This window comes from Talpa europaea, assembly GCF_964194135.1.
Source record: "Talpa europaea genome assembly, chromosome: 1".
Taxonomy (NCBI): Eukaryota; Metazoa; Chordata; class Mammalia; order Eulipotyphla; family Talpidae; genus Talpa; species Talpa europaea.
In genome coordinates this window covers 141,345,521-141,359,847 of record NC_140073.1, presented here as the reverse complement: position 1 = coordinate 141,359,847, position 14,327 = coordinate 141,345,521, and the positions used below count along the sequence as shown (strand labels likewise).

The 14,327-nt window shown below is 36.0% G+C and overlaps 1 protein-coding gene across 2 annotated transcripts in view; it reads left to right on the top strand.

Moving 5' to 3' along the window:
* The window catches only part of ABCA12 (ATP binding cassette subfamily A member 12), a gene marked incomplete at both ends in the record, with an annotated part of 165,905 nt that overhangs the window by 56,124 nt on the left and 95,454 nt on the right, over positions 1-14,327 (top strand). Inside the window, 3 exons of one of the 2 annotated variants that reach the window (XM_084238060.1) lie at positions 5,594-5,685; positions 7,990-8,087; positions 11,672-11,848. In XM_084238060.1, coding sequence (XP_084094186.1) covers positions 5,594-5,685; positions 7,990-8,087; positions 11,672-11,848 — 367 coding nt within the window. Of the gene's footprint in view, positions 1-5,593; positions 5,686-7,989; positions 8,088-11,662; positions 11,849-14,327 lie in introns of both variants that reach the window. The other variant, XM_084238059.1, reaches the window with a different exon arrangement.

Genomic DNA, 14,327 nt, shown 5'->3' with positions numbered 1-14,327 from the left:
TAAAAACTGACCTAAAGATTTCACTGGGAATAGAAGCTGAGTAGAAGTCAAGCAAGTATGTGTCCTTATTTGACTATATAAATGAATTACATTGTATAGGCATCAAACTGTATTAATTTGAGAGGAGTTTATAATCATTTAATAACCATTTTAGTCAATGTTCATATAGAAAGGTTAAAATTTCATCTGTCAAAAACAAAATAGAGGGCTATCTTAACTTTTTGCTATACCGGCAAAACTATTAATTCAGTGGGTAAGAATATATTGAATGTGTACCACATGCCAGAAACTTTGCAAGTCACCATAAATACAGACATAAGTAAGGTACATCCCTAGCTAGATACAAACTTAAAGTCTAGTGGGAGAGACAAGTAAACAGGTGAATTACTACATAAGCCAGTAAATGTGATGGCTATTTTAGGTCTCACGGTGCCCAGAACCTTAGGTAAACACATGGTGAATGGTTAGTTTTACGGGCACCATAAGACACTGTTTTTGCCTGAAGACTATGAATCTCACTGTTGGATCTATTATTGGCATGGAGAGCAATGTTTGGATGGGAAGATGTCAGAAAAGTTCTTCGAGATGCCTTTAGAAGGAGATCATAAAGGACAGATACAGTGGCGGTTACCAAAGTAGAGGAAGCTATATTTACGATAGGCCAAAGAGTAAGAATCTCAAAACTTAACAACAGAGAGATATAGATGGGGAACCTTGTACAGTTAGTTTGAGATATAGGCAGTTTTGCTATTGACTGATGGGATAATTACAAATTCCCTGATAATGTGCAATTGAGCTTCCTATTTCAGGGCCAGGTAGATCATTACCAGTACAGTGTCATATTTTGCATATTTCTAATACACATTAATCCACTAAGACATTTCTTCATCTGCCCATCATAATGACTTTAAAAACTTTTATAAATGTGTTGGTTTCTCTCTCTATATATATATAAAATCAAAGTCCCTTCTAAGTATATAAAATGACCCTATGACAGAGCAACTTAATCAGGCACTTTTAAATCTCTTAACTGATACAGATTCTTGATTAGTAAGCAGGCCACCTAGAAGAGAGATATATTTTAATATGGCAAGTAGGGATTATATAAGAAGCATGGATAACCCCAAAGGAATGAAGGTCAGAATGAAGCACAAGAAATTATGAAAAAATTAAAGTTTTCCTATGAATGGCAGGTAGCCAGGATGGATGGCTATAGCAAATCACCAAAGGACCTTAATACCATCACAGCATCCTTTTTGTAACTAAAAGTCAATAATGAATATTATCTGGAGCTGGGATCAGAATTGGGTCTAAAGCACACCTCACGTCTTCTTCCTAGGTATAGCTACAAACCCATATAACTCCAAAGAAAAGTGGAAGAAATAGAAAAAGTTTAACTCTTATAGATTAAAAAAAAGAAGAAAGAAGGTCAGAATTTTCTTTCCAGGATTTGCCATATGTGTCTTGCCTGGTAGGGATGCCTTTTATAGACAGAATGTACCATGGCACACATGAATACCACCTACACAACTAGTCTTTCTCACTCACAGGAAACACAAAGACAGCCAGTGTAAATGTATAAATTCTACATTACGATGATATCTATGTATGTGACATTTCCCAAATGTAACTGCTGGTAGACATGTCTGAGAAGTAAAATAATTTCTCTCCCAGTATCTTAAATTGAACACTTTAAATTGATGATGTTTCCCTTATTGAATTTCATTCCAAAATAGAGCTCTATAAATGCTACAGAGGCTGAATCCACTTTTCCATCTTAGCGGAGAGGCCCTAGGCTATCTCCATGGAAGAAGTGGTGGGTCCCTTAAATGATAGTTAAATGCTGCCTTGAGGCCACATAGAGATTTGAGTCAGGCTTTCTTGTCTCCCCCAGAGGGTTGAATTTTCTGGACTAAGTTGAACCCTCTCTCTGGATTTAGGAGGCATCTAGGTTTTGCATAACACTTTAATATACCTCCCAGAGATATCCACTATAAGCTAGATTTCTCTGAGACTCCCTTAGAGCTATTCAGAGTTCCTGGAGGGATTTTTAAGTCTCTGAGTTGGTCTTAGAGAGTAGAAATGGAGATGAGTCATTATGGAATAAGTCCACTTATCTATTACAGCCTTATTCAGGCTTTCTCTGCCTCAGCATTATTCCTTGGGGCCCAATTATTCTTTGCTACACTGTGTGTTGAAGGATTTTTAACAGCACCCCTGGTCTCTACTCATTTGATACTATTAGCATCACCCCCCTCCAGTTATCATAACCAAATATGTCTCCTGACATTGGAAAATGTCCTCTGGGAGGATGGGGGCGGAAATTATTCACAGTTGAGAAACACTGTTTCAGTGAAAGGGTGAAGGAGAAAGCTTAAGGTAGCAAGAGACATGAATTAAGGTTGTGATTCTAGAATCTTACTCCTTAAGAAACAAAGAAATTTGATTTCTCAGGCCCATCAAGTGTTTCCATTATCTCCTGGACTTGTCCTTTCTTAGCTATTCCCATTTTCTTCCCATTACATTACCTATAGCAGGAACTTAATCAATGTCAGTGAGTTAATGTATGAATAGAGTAGGTACAGTGTAAGGCTATGCACCTGAATCTTGGGTGGCATCCTGGGTATTACCTTTTCCATGGACCTTTGCAGAACCAGGTATATAAAAAGGAGGGCAGCTCAGATTATTTTTTTAAAAAGATGCTTTCTTAGTTATCAGTTCTTCCAAGTGATAGTCTTTATTACCTAGTGTTCATGCTTGCCACACATCCTATCATCTGCCAGTACAGTGCTCTGTAGACTTCTCAAGAATTTTATGGTCCAGGAAGGTGAAATTGATCATTAGTACAAATGGAATTATCCTCTTATAAGTAAATTGATAAATAAATTGAATAATAAAATGAAGAGATTACCTGGCCCACCTCATTGAGCCAACACTTGCAGTTTCCAGATCTGTGACTTGCCTCCACTTGTTGTCCAAAGATCTTGAAGCTTCAAATATTCTAGAGGGATTCTATATGGAGTAGAGATGCATAGTTATGGGAGTTCAGCTCCATCCTGACAGTGAAGGCTGTGTCTTTGTATCATCTTCTTTTATGGATACTTTGACAAAGTTAGTATGGCCAATGTCTATGATGACAAGGCCCAGACAGGCACTTGATAATCAAATCTGAAGTACAACAACTTGCAAGGTAGTTGTATTATTTATAATTTGTAAATGAGGAACACAATGACAAAGATCTTTCAGAAAGAGGCAAAGTTGGGATTCCAAACCTATCTTCTAATTTTGAAGCTTTTTTCTGCCATACACCAGTAATACTGTCACTTTTTATTTAATCAACCCCCAGACTATACGGGCCAGGTCTGTGCTAGGTGTTGGGAATAAAAAAGATGAATGAGACATGGTGTTATTTCAAAGATGTCACAGCCTGAGTTATAGAGGTGGTAGGAAAGGGGACACAAGTATAACACTCTTAAATTTGGTACAAAGAATATACAAGGTGCTCACACAATGGAAAAGGTGCCATTTCTTATCCATCACTAAGAAGCATGCAGTGCTTTGTCTATAAGCATGATCATGCTAATTATAAAGTTCAGAGAGCATTATTACCAAAACTGGCTATGTTCCTGTCCTCCTCTAGCAATTTAATAAGAGAATTTTTGGTAGATTTAATTACCTTTACTTGAGGGGAAATAAGTTATATTTTAATTTATAGCTTAATTAATCTTTTTACCCACCCCAGTGACCTGAAATTTGTGGGTAACCTTGTAATCATGACATTTGTTGGTCAGAGGCCTCTGCAGTTCCTTGTCTGAACTTCACTGTTGAGCAAATTCAGAAATGTTGAGCCCCCAGCTTGCTGGAAAGGGGATGAACTTGTCTTTGTTTAGTGCATAAAGAAAATTTGAAGGAATAGTTTTAGGACTCTTATCTGAATGTGGGAACATAAGCCAGTTGTCCTCTGCAGAGTGAAGCCAGCTTTGGCTTCTCCAAGCTCACACTTTCTTAGTTTCCCATCTTCTTTTTCTTCCCCTCTCCAATTTATTATTCTTTATTTTTCTTGCTCCCCCTTTGCTCTTTTGACCTTGGTGACACTCCCTTTTGTTTTTGTCGCTGTCCCTATTCATTAAAATTTTTAAGAAAGCAGTTTCTCCCTGTATTTCCAGAATGTGTTAATATTCAGTAGTCTCCCTGATAATATTTCAAGTTGAACAAAAACTCAAGAAAAGAAAAGTGAACCCGACTTTCTCAAACTTTCTAAAACTCCTGTTTGAGAGGAGGGAAAAGGTTCAGGTCAGTTCTTATTTTTATCTGAACAGCTTTCCCATCCAAATTGTCAGCATAAGGAATGTAAAAAGATTTAGGGGAATGCAGTCATGGTCATGAATAATTCAAATATGTATTAAGAATGCAGAACTTTTGGAGCAACCAGTACATTTTATAGAGACTATTGGAAAAACACTAGGGAATGAAAACAAATATCACCTCTCCTTACCACTTTTATTAAAAGGACACACTGAAAAAAAGTGCACAGATTTTTGTTTCCAATTATAAATCACAGAGTAACCCCAAAACCATGATTCAGAGCTTCTTTCTAAAAGGAAGGCATGTTGAAACCCAGTAGTAAGCAGAATTTCTTGCTTGCTTTGGCACTAATATCTTTTAATAGTCATCCTTATATACCTTAAGGAATTATTTTTATGAACAACTATACAAAATTCAACAAATTAAGAACTTCAAAAAACATTCACATCCAGGCGTTTGGATTGATTTGACTGTTGAAATATATGAACTTACTTCAGGCAGTTGCTTTAGGTATAAAGTTTTTAAGAAAACATGATTATGCTCATTTTCATAATAAACAACTAAACAGGAAGGGTTTTTTTAAAGAATGTTACTAAATTGTAAGAGGTCTTTTTTCTTCCTAAAACCAGGGTGATCAAACTGTACAGGGATGCCTGGCATCACGATGCTCTTATTACCGCATTGATACATTCAGTACAATTAAAAATATCATTATTCTTTTAACACCTGATGTTGCCTGTAGCGACACCACCAGTACCCGGCATGGACTAAATGCTCAATAAATGTGTGTTCTGAATTTTGTTCCTTGAACCTGTCTTGTAAATATTCATCTTTGACAGTATCCAGAGTGTCATCTATAATTTAACATAGAAAAGTCATTTTTCATTCATTGTTATCAAATAAGCAGACCTTTGTTTCAGTCCCCAGATCACTCTTTAAACCCTCATCTATTTGGGATGAATCATCATTTTAAAAGGAAAATAATATCATAATTAAGTTCAATATTTTGCTTTAATGTTGTCTTAGAATAATTTCCTTCCCATAAGAATAAAACCAAAATAGCTGTTTCAAAGCCCATCTAAGTCATTTTCTCTAAATAAAAATTTACCTTGTAAGAGACCTTCCCTATTCATTGGTGTATGGCCAAGTGAGTTCTTCCATTAAAATCCTGGAAATTAAATCAGAAATTAGAAAGTCCTCAGAGTCCTGGAATCTGCCACATAATACTTTGCTGTAACTAACTGAAATTAATGTGGGTGAAGTTATAGAGTTCTTGCTTCTTCTCTAGTAAAATTCTAAGGAAGTCATCCAAGCTGAAGAAGAACAGCAATTTACCACTCCAGAGCACTGAAGTTCCAGAAAGAAGGCATGCATCACTGGGTAAGCTATTCTCTTCTGTCGAGTTTAGAACAGTCTTCTCAGAACAGCTGGTGAAGGTCTAATCTTTAAAAGAGTTATACTTTTAACTTCTCAAACAAAGATGGAATGCTTAGAATATCCCTAAGAGAGCTAAATGTTCCTTATGGTTGCCTGAGTGTGGCAGTGCAATTATGCAAAGTTCTCAACAATAATTGGAAATTAAGTTCTTACCTAGAAATACTGTCTAGGAGCAAAAGTCTAGAAGGTATTCATGTGATGTTGAAAATTGCATACCCTCCCAGAATTGACTAGAGACTCTTTCATTGCCTGCAATTAAATGATGTTGGGATAGTTAGAAAGCCCACTAATAAAAATTATTGGACAGAATCTGAGAGATTTGTCCAAGCTTTCCATTTTACCAATGAGAAATATGAAGTTCTACACCTTCCAGAGGCAGACCTGGTACTAGAACATCTGCCGGACTGAGCTCTTCCAGTCACACTCTTCTTCCACCCACTCAGTGCTCTGTATTACAGTCGTTCGGGGTGATTGTGCCCCTCCTTTATTTGCAGCTATGTCAGTGGCCCTTGAACTTTAATGTGCAGAAAATCTTCAGGCTGTGCTTCCTGAGCTTTAAGCCCAAGTGATTCTGATGCACATAGTCTTGAGAAACACTCATGAGATATCACAAGTTGAGCATAAACTTTCAAAACAGCAGAACTGTTTAAAAATCAATCAAGAAGATGTGGTACATATACACCATGGACTATTACTCAGCATTCAAAAAAATAAACACATGCAATTTGCAGCAACATGGATGGAGCTGGAAGGGATCATGCTCTGCGAAATAAGCCAGAAAAAGAAAAATACTGGATGGTCTCACTCATAGCAGGAATCTAGAAAACTTAAATAAGAGACCAGGAAAAAGAATAACTATAAGAAAGTAAAAATCAAAATCAACAAACAACTATGAACCAGAGACACTGTATGGGGGGTGGGGGCGGGGAAAGGAGGGATTGGGGTCAAAATAAGGGGGTTGCAATTGTATGGGGAATATAAAAATAAAATTAAAATAAAAAAATTATAAGCTTCAAAAAAAAATCCTTCAACAATTATTTATCAGATGCCTGTTAGCACATAGGTACCATTCTAGTTACAGGGGCTATGTTAGTGAACAAAACAAAGGTTGCTGTGTGTTGGAATATGACTGATACTTTTGAAAATAAGGAGTTCCTTGAAAAATGTCATCAAATATATAAGATGCTATGATTCCAATACAATTTGATGGGCCAAATGAGAAAGTCCTGGGTTAATGTACTGGGAATGTGGTAGTGAGTGATTTTGAGGAGTTAATGTTTGGTTGTGAATGATCTGAGGGTGTTTGGCTGAGCAGGTGAAAGCAGAATAGAAATACTATCACAATGATGTGGTCCAGTAAGCTTTGCTCTGCTCAGTAGTCACAGATTATGTTTCTCACTCTAGCCAGACATCTCACAAATGTATTGCCTTGGCCTTGAGAAATCAGTTGGTGAATTCTTCTGTAATAAACCTAGACCCTACTCATGATATTCATTGTATCTCTGGATGTTAAGATACCTTTCCGTGAGGATAATAAAGTGCTTTCCTCCAAAATTTATAAAAGCAAATTTAATGACTTAATGAACATTCATGCTATAGATATGAATGTACTTTTCCAGCTAATGTTTCTCCCATTTCTCTCTCTGCCACATTATAAATAGTACTAGATGAGACACTTTGGGAATTACTTAATTAGAGTATACTGTAGTCCAGACTAATTGCTGCAACCCATTTATTTGATCTGAAATATCATTCAGAAACTACTTTGGGGAGGAGAGAATTTATGATCCTAAGCAGATTTCAGCCTCCCAATCGAATAATTAAAAAGAAAACCATTATCACCAGATGTGCATTGGCAGATCCTTTGAACAGATGTTGGATATGATGGATCTGTGGCGCTAATGGAGGCACCTCAAATTCTCTAGGCCTGCACAGAAATGATTCCATTTATTAGGCAATAATATTGGTGATGAAGTTTAATGACATAAACTGGAAGAAAAGCAAATGTCATCTAAAATGACTGGAAAAAACCCAAGAGCAAACCAAAACCATCTCAGTTTTATGTGAAAAGTAAAACTGATAGAATTTGCCACTTTGCCAGCATGAAACTTTCATGAAAGATATGTATTTGAGCTCATTCTTACTGTGGGGTATTTGAGGGAACAAGTAATATTTATGGATTCTTAGGTGAACCTGCCCATTCATGTGCACATTCAGGAAGCTAATCTGTCCTTTCTTCTATGACAGCCACAGCATTCCCTAGTCCAAGTTCTCATTTGGAAAGTGCTGGAACAGATGCTTTCAATGGTAGTCAAGTGCTTGCCCGGATCCTTGGTTTGGAAAAGGTAACTTCACTTGGTTTTTTACTGAACTGATGAAGAGCAATTTTTTAAAAATGCATGTTAGATTCATAGAGGAATCTCCCAAACAGGAAGAGGGTTGAGATACTGTTCCCATTTGAAGTAATAAGTCAGGGAATTCTTGTCTTAGGAGCTCTTTGATAGAAAGCTTAACTATGACACATTCTGAATTCCTTTATGTCTTAAATATTTATTTACTTCCCTGTTAAGTCCCTTTATGAAACTTAAGATTTTCCTTTGGCAGGAAGTAGGGTGACATTATATGTGGTCTTTTACTTTGCTGAGGCAGGGAAGAAGAAAAGCTACATGAAAGCAAATGAAGTTGTAATGCCCATCAAACTTGCTATCTCATCCATCCTGAGGACCTTTGGAAGAATTAGAACTACAGAAAATATCTCCCCTAAGTAATAAAATCCTTTTCCTTAGCATATCTTTTAAAGCTTACCCCGTGGATTTCTCTCTCTTTACTAGTGATCCACTTTAAGATTTCCTAGTTTGAAAAATAATAAATATCTCTATCAGATGCAAACTGACAGCCCATGAACTAAATATGTGTGTATATTTATGTGCGTGCACACACACATGTACAGGGATTTTAACAAATAAAATGTGATGTCTAGGCAGAACAGGTACTTTTCCGTTAACCACAATTCCCACTCTTCCTTATTGTCTTTCATGCAAACAAATGAAGTTGTAATGCTCATCAAACTTGCTGCCTCATTCTTTGCGAGGACCTTTGGAAAAAAGGTCAACTTAAGTTATTTCACTGGGCCTCCCCGGTGGTGCAGCGGTTGAGCGCTGGGTTGCAAAGCTGCCTGCAGCCTCTGTAGCATCGGTTCGATCCCTGGCTGCTCCCCGGCCACCAGAGGAGGGTCCCACATGGTGCGCAGACCTCTCCTGCTGCCTGCTGCTCCCCTCAGCAGTGTACTTTGGTCCTTCTGCCTGCTCTGCTCCCCGCTCTGGCTCTGGTGAATCCTCTCACCCTCCCGTGCTTCTGACTGTACCAGTGCTTATATAAATAAATAAATAAATAAATCTTTAAAAAAAAAGTTATTTCACTTGTCTCTATAAACATTTAAGTCCTACTTTATACGTGTTTTTCAAGAATTAAGAAATTTGTGAACATTTTGCCAAAAAGAGATTTTTCCCTCTCCCCCTCAAACATTTTAAATAATTTATCCATGTCTTATGTCTTATATAGTTCTATCTGAATCGTGAGGACATATCTCTGACCCCTTTTTCATATTCCAGTGACCATAGACATTATTGGTTAATTTACCTGTGTTAGAAAAAAAGTCTCTGCTAGTAACCCTTGATGTATATTCTGTATAACTGAGGAATATCAATAAATCGATTTATGTAAATAAGCTGAAGAACCACACAAGAATGTATGCCGGTAAAATGCACCATACTTATTGAGGAATTTCTGCCAGTGCTGACTGAAATATAAGACTTTCCTATTTAGTCCAGCCTAGATCTTGAAAGTTTAGTTTATGTAATATTTGAAGTACCTAAAGTTCCTTATCTGATTTAGGAACCTCGCCTCCCCATATACCCAGTTGGTTCCAGCCTAGAGCCTTTCCAAATAAAACCAATGTATGAGCTAGAGAAAGTTATTCTGTTTCATTCTACTTCTTCCATATTGGTTCCAAGAAGCAAACTGTCTTGCATTGTACCTCTTAAATTCTTTAATATTTAGAATAGCAATGCTATTCTAAAATATACTACTTTATTATACTGAAACTCCCATTCTCTTTCTCACATGGAATGAAATGTCAGAATTATGTGAGGCAGCACAGAGTCATATATCCAGTGTATATAAGTTAAAAAAAATGGATTTTCTATGTATAGATACATATTTTTAGAGTGTTTGGAACAGGAAAGGGATGTAAAAATTAGGATGACATACTGATGCCCTGTGTCAGCAATCTCTCTGATTCCTCTTACTTTCTCTTTACTGCTTTCCACAACTCTTGCAAGAATGAGTAGAGAAAACATTTTGGGGTTAGTTTATGTGTGATGTTAGGAAAGAGATATGGTTGAATAACTGGAAGATCTCATACTTTTAGTATTTCCTAAAATGAGGCAAATCCTGTCTTGTTCCATTACATTTAGAAGGTGAGTTACTGGAAGGCAGAGTATAGATTTTGTGATGTAAACTTAAGGGGAGGATGAAGTCAGTTGGTCCTCCCCTCACATTTACAAGAATTGTTAGGAAGGATCTGTTAAATATTGCGATTAAACATTACTGACTTTGTAAGTGTCCAAACAACTTAATAATGATAAATGTGATCAACAGTATAGCTAAAGATAGTGCTGAATCTATGACTGGTCTGTACTGTGAAAGTATGCAAACAACTTTTCAATTACTGCTGTTGGTAATTATATATTTCTATGTCTTTTCAGATGTGTTTTCCTTTTTAAATGAAAGAATAGCTTTGCAAGTGAACCATAATTCACCTTTGACCTCTTCTTTCCATACATTCTTTTTTTTTTTGTTTTTTTTGGTCTTGAGAATAGACTCCGAATTTCCTCATCTTTGGCCTTCTTCCAAAGATCACAGCCAGCTTTCCATGAATTGTCATAAAGAATTAGGACACCTTAGTCTAGGCTGCTAAATGCCTGGGAAAAATTAAGTTTTAAGTCATTAGACTTTTGGTAGAAAAGATGTGGTACATTTAGGTTCTCAGGTCAGAGGTAGGAAATGAGTTCATTTAAGCAAATCACATAACTCACATGCATGTAAATCATTTAACTTATAACAGTGATGAGAAAGGGAACCCAAATGCCCAAAAATAGGTGACTGGATCAAGAAGATGTGGTATATATACACAATGGAATATTATTCAGCAGTCAAAAAAGATAAACTCATGCCATTTGCAGCAACATGGATGGAGCTAGAAGGAATTTGCTCAGTGAAATAAGTCAGAAGGAAAAAGAAAAAATATCAAAAAATTAACCAATAATGTCTATGGTTTCATTTATAGCAGGAATATAGGTGAACAAAATAAGACAATATTTATACTTACCTGAGAGAGTTGTAATAAAAAGTAATAACAATACAAAAAAGTAAAAAAGTAATAACAATACAAAGTAATAACAATACAAAGTAATAACAAAGTAATAAAGTAATAACAATACAAAACACAACAAAACAAAAACAGACAATTATAAATCAGAGACATACTGCAGGGGAGGAGGAGGGAGAGGGATCAGAAGGAGGGAGGGTGGTGATGGTGCACGGGTGCATTGGTGAAGGAAATTCTATGGGGACTACACCTGAGGAGGTGGGGAAGAAACAAATATTGTTTAAAAATGAACAATGATGTAAAAAATAAAAAATTTAAAAATAACAGTGATGAGAAATGGCCCATGTACATAGTCTTTCTAGGCAGCTCCTTATTGGTCAACCTATAAATTTCAGTATTCTTTTAATAGTTGCTACAATGGCACCTTAAACTCACTATTGTGAAGACAGGTCAGTTTCCTTGAAGACTAGAATAGTTGAGTATCTCTATTTACTAACATTATTATCCCAATCTTCTCACACACATTTTTAGCTGTTAAAGCAAAATTCAACTTCAGAAGATATGCGAAGAAAACTATGTGAAACCTATCCAGGATATATTGCTGATTACACCTTCACTTGGAGCACTGCAGGGAAAAATGTTTTTAACAAATTTTGTCTGTCCAATATGACCCTTTTAGAGTCTTCTCTCCAAGAACTAACAAACCAACTCTCTCAGGTAAGTATAAATATTTTAATGTGATACAGACCTCATAAACAACCTAAGGAAGTGTATTGTTTCCATTCTTGAGTCCACAAAATGACTCAACATGAGTCAAAGAGCAAGTCCTTTGCACACATGGACTGGGAAATCGGACTGCACTGTTCGCTTGTCTTTGGTGTGAATCCCACCCACAAAGATTTGCATACAATGCCTAATTCTAAGTAATGTCTGCTTTCCATTTAAAAGTGCAGGATTGAAATGACTTTAATGTTGAACCCAAATATAGTTAATATAGCCACATCTTAGGAGATGAAATATGGCTTCTCTCTATGATGAATGAAGATTAACTGCTTTCTGAGATTTTTTTCTTTAATTTGATTGACCTTGTTAGTGTTTTGACAGTATAGAATTTACCCCCTCTTTCTCTGAGATTTTTAAGTGCCATTTCTCAGATATAAGTTTAATAATTAAGCTATCAAAGCCCTGTAACTCTCAGAAGTTAGAATAGTGGGTATTCTTATTAATTTTTCTCACTAAATCAAGCTAATTTGAAAAACTGATTTTGATGAAATAGTATATATCCTTCTCAAAATATGCATTAGAACCAAAACATTATATTATATTTAATGACCATTTTTATATGCTAGTCTTAAACTATTATTCAAAAATAAGACACTGAAAATCAACATTTGATGAAACCCAATACAATAAAAGACCAGAAAAATATTCAGAATTGTTTTGAAATTTTATAAATAGAAATAAAAAAACATGTCCTCTTCTACTGTTTTTCCCCTGGAGTCTCTAAATTTTATTGTAAATAATTTTTATTAAGTACAGATGCCTAAATTACCTCTCAGTAATCTGCTCAGTGAACGAGATCAGAGACCAAATTAGAGACAGTGTTATAATAACGCCACTCAATATAGTACATTAAAAATCTTAAAAGTCAGCAGTTATGTAGAGTAGAATATATTGTTAAGAATACATTGTTCAAAGAACAGACATACAGACCAATGGAATCGAATAGAAAATCCAGAAATAAACCCACAGATTTATGGTCAACTAATCTTTGACAAAGGAGCAAAGACTATGCAATGGAGCAAAGAAAGTTTGTTCAATAAATGGTGCTGGGAAAACTGGGTCGCTACATGCAAAAGAATGAAGCTTGACCACTACCTCACACCATACACAAAAATCAACTCCAAATGGATTAAAGAACTAGACATAAGACCTGAAACCATAAAATACATAGAAGGAAATATAGGCGAAACACTACGTGATTTGCATATCAAAGACATCTTTACAGACACATCACCCAAAACAGTGATAGTGAAGGCAAAGATAAACAGCTCGGACTACATCAAATTAAAGAGCTTCTGCACAGCAAAAGAGACAATAACAAAAACAAAGAGAAACCCCACCAACTGGGAGAACATTTTTGCACACAACACTAATGATAAAGGACTGATCACAAAAATCTGCAAAGAGCTGATGAGACTCAACAACAACAAAGAAAATAATCCAGTCAAAAAATGGGCAGAAGAGCTAAAAAGAAACTTCTCTGAAGAGGAAATGCAAATGGCCAACAGACATATGAAAAAATGTTCAACATCACTTGTAATCAGGGAAATGCAAATCAAAACTACCATGAGATACCATCTCACACCACTGAGAATGGCACATATTAAAAAAACTAGCAACAACAAATGTTGTCGAGGTTGTGGAGAAAAAGGAACTCTTCTACACTGTTGGTGGGAGTGCAAACTGGTCCAACCACTATGGAGAGCTGTGTGGAGATTTCTGGACCTACTAAACATAGAGCTTCCATATGATCCAGCAATTCCACTCCTAGGTATTTACCCAAAGGACACAGAAACATCAATTCCAAAGAACACCTGCACCCCTATGTTTATAGCAGCACTATTTACAATAGCTAAGCTTTGGAAACAGCCCAAATGCCCAAAAATAGATGACTGGATCAAGAAGATGTGGTACATATACACCATGGAATATTACTCAGCATTCAAAAAAGATAAACACATGCAATTTGCAGCAACATGGATGACGCTGGAAGGGATCATGCTCAGCAAAATAAGCCAAAAAGAAAAAGAAAAATACTGGATGGTCTCACTCATAGCAGGAATCTAGAAAACTTAAATAAGGGGCCAGAAAAATGAATAACTATAAGAAAGTGAAAATCAAAATCAACAAAAAACTATGAACCAGAGACACTTTTTGGGGGGTGAGGGGTGGAAGGGGAGGGATTGGGGTCAGAATGGGGGGTTTGCAATTGTATGGGGGAATATAAAAATAAAATTTATTATTTAAAAAAAAAAGAATACATTGTTCAAAGTTATGTCCTCAGCATGAAAGATTGAATTAAGACAGAACAAATTTTTGACTTTACTAGTGTGATTGAATTTATTAATGAAATTGCTTTAGATGGGAATATAATACAGAAAATACTAGTACTAGCTAGGTTCTCTAATCCAGA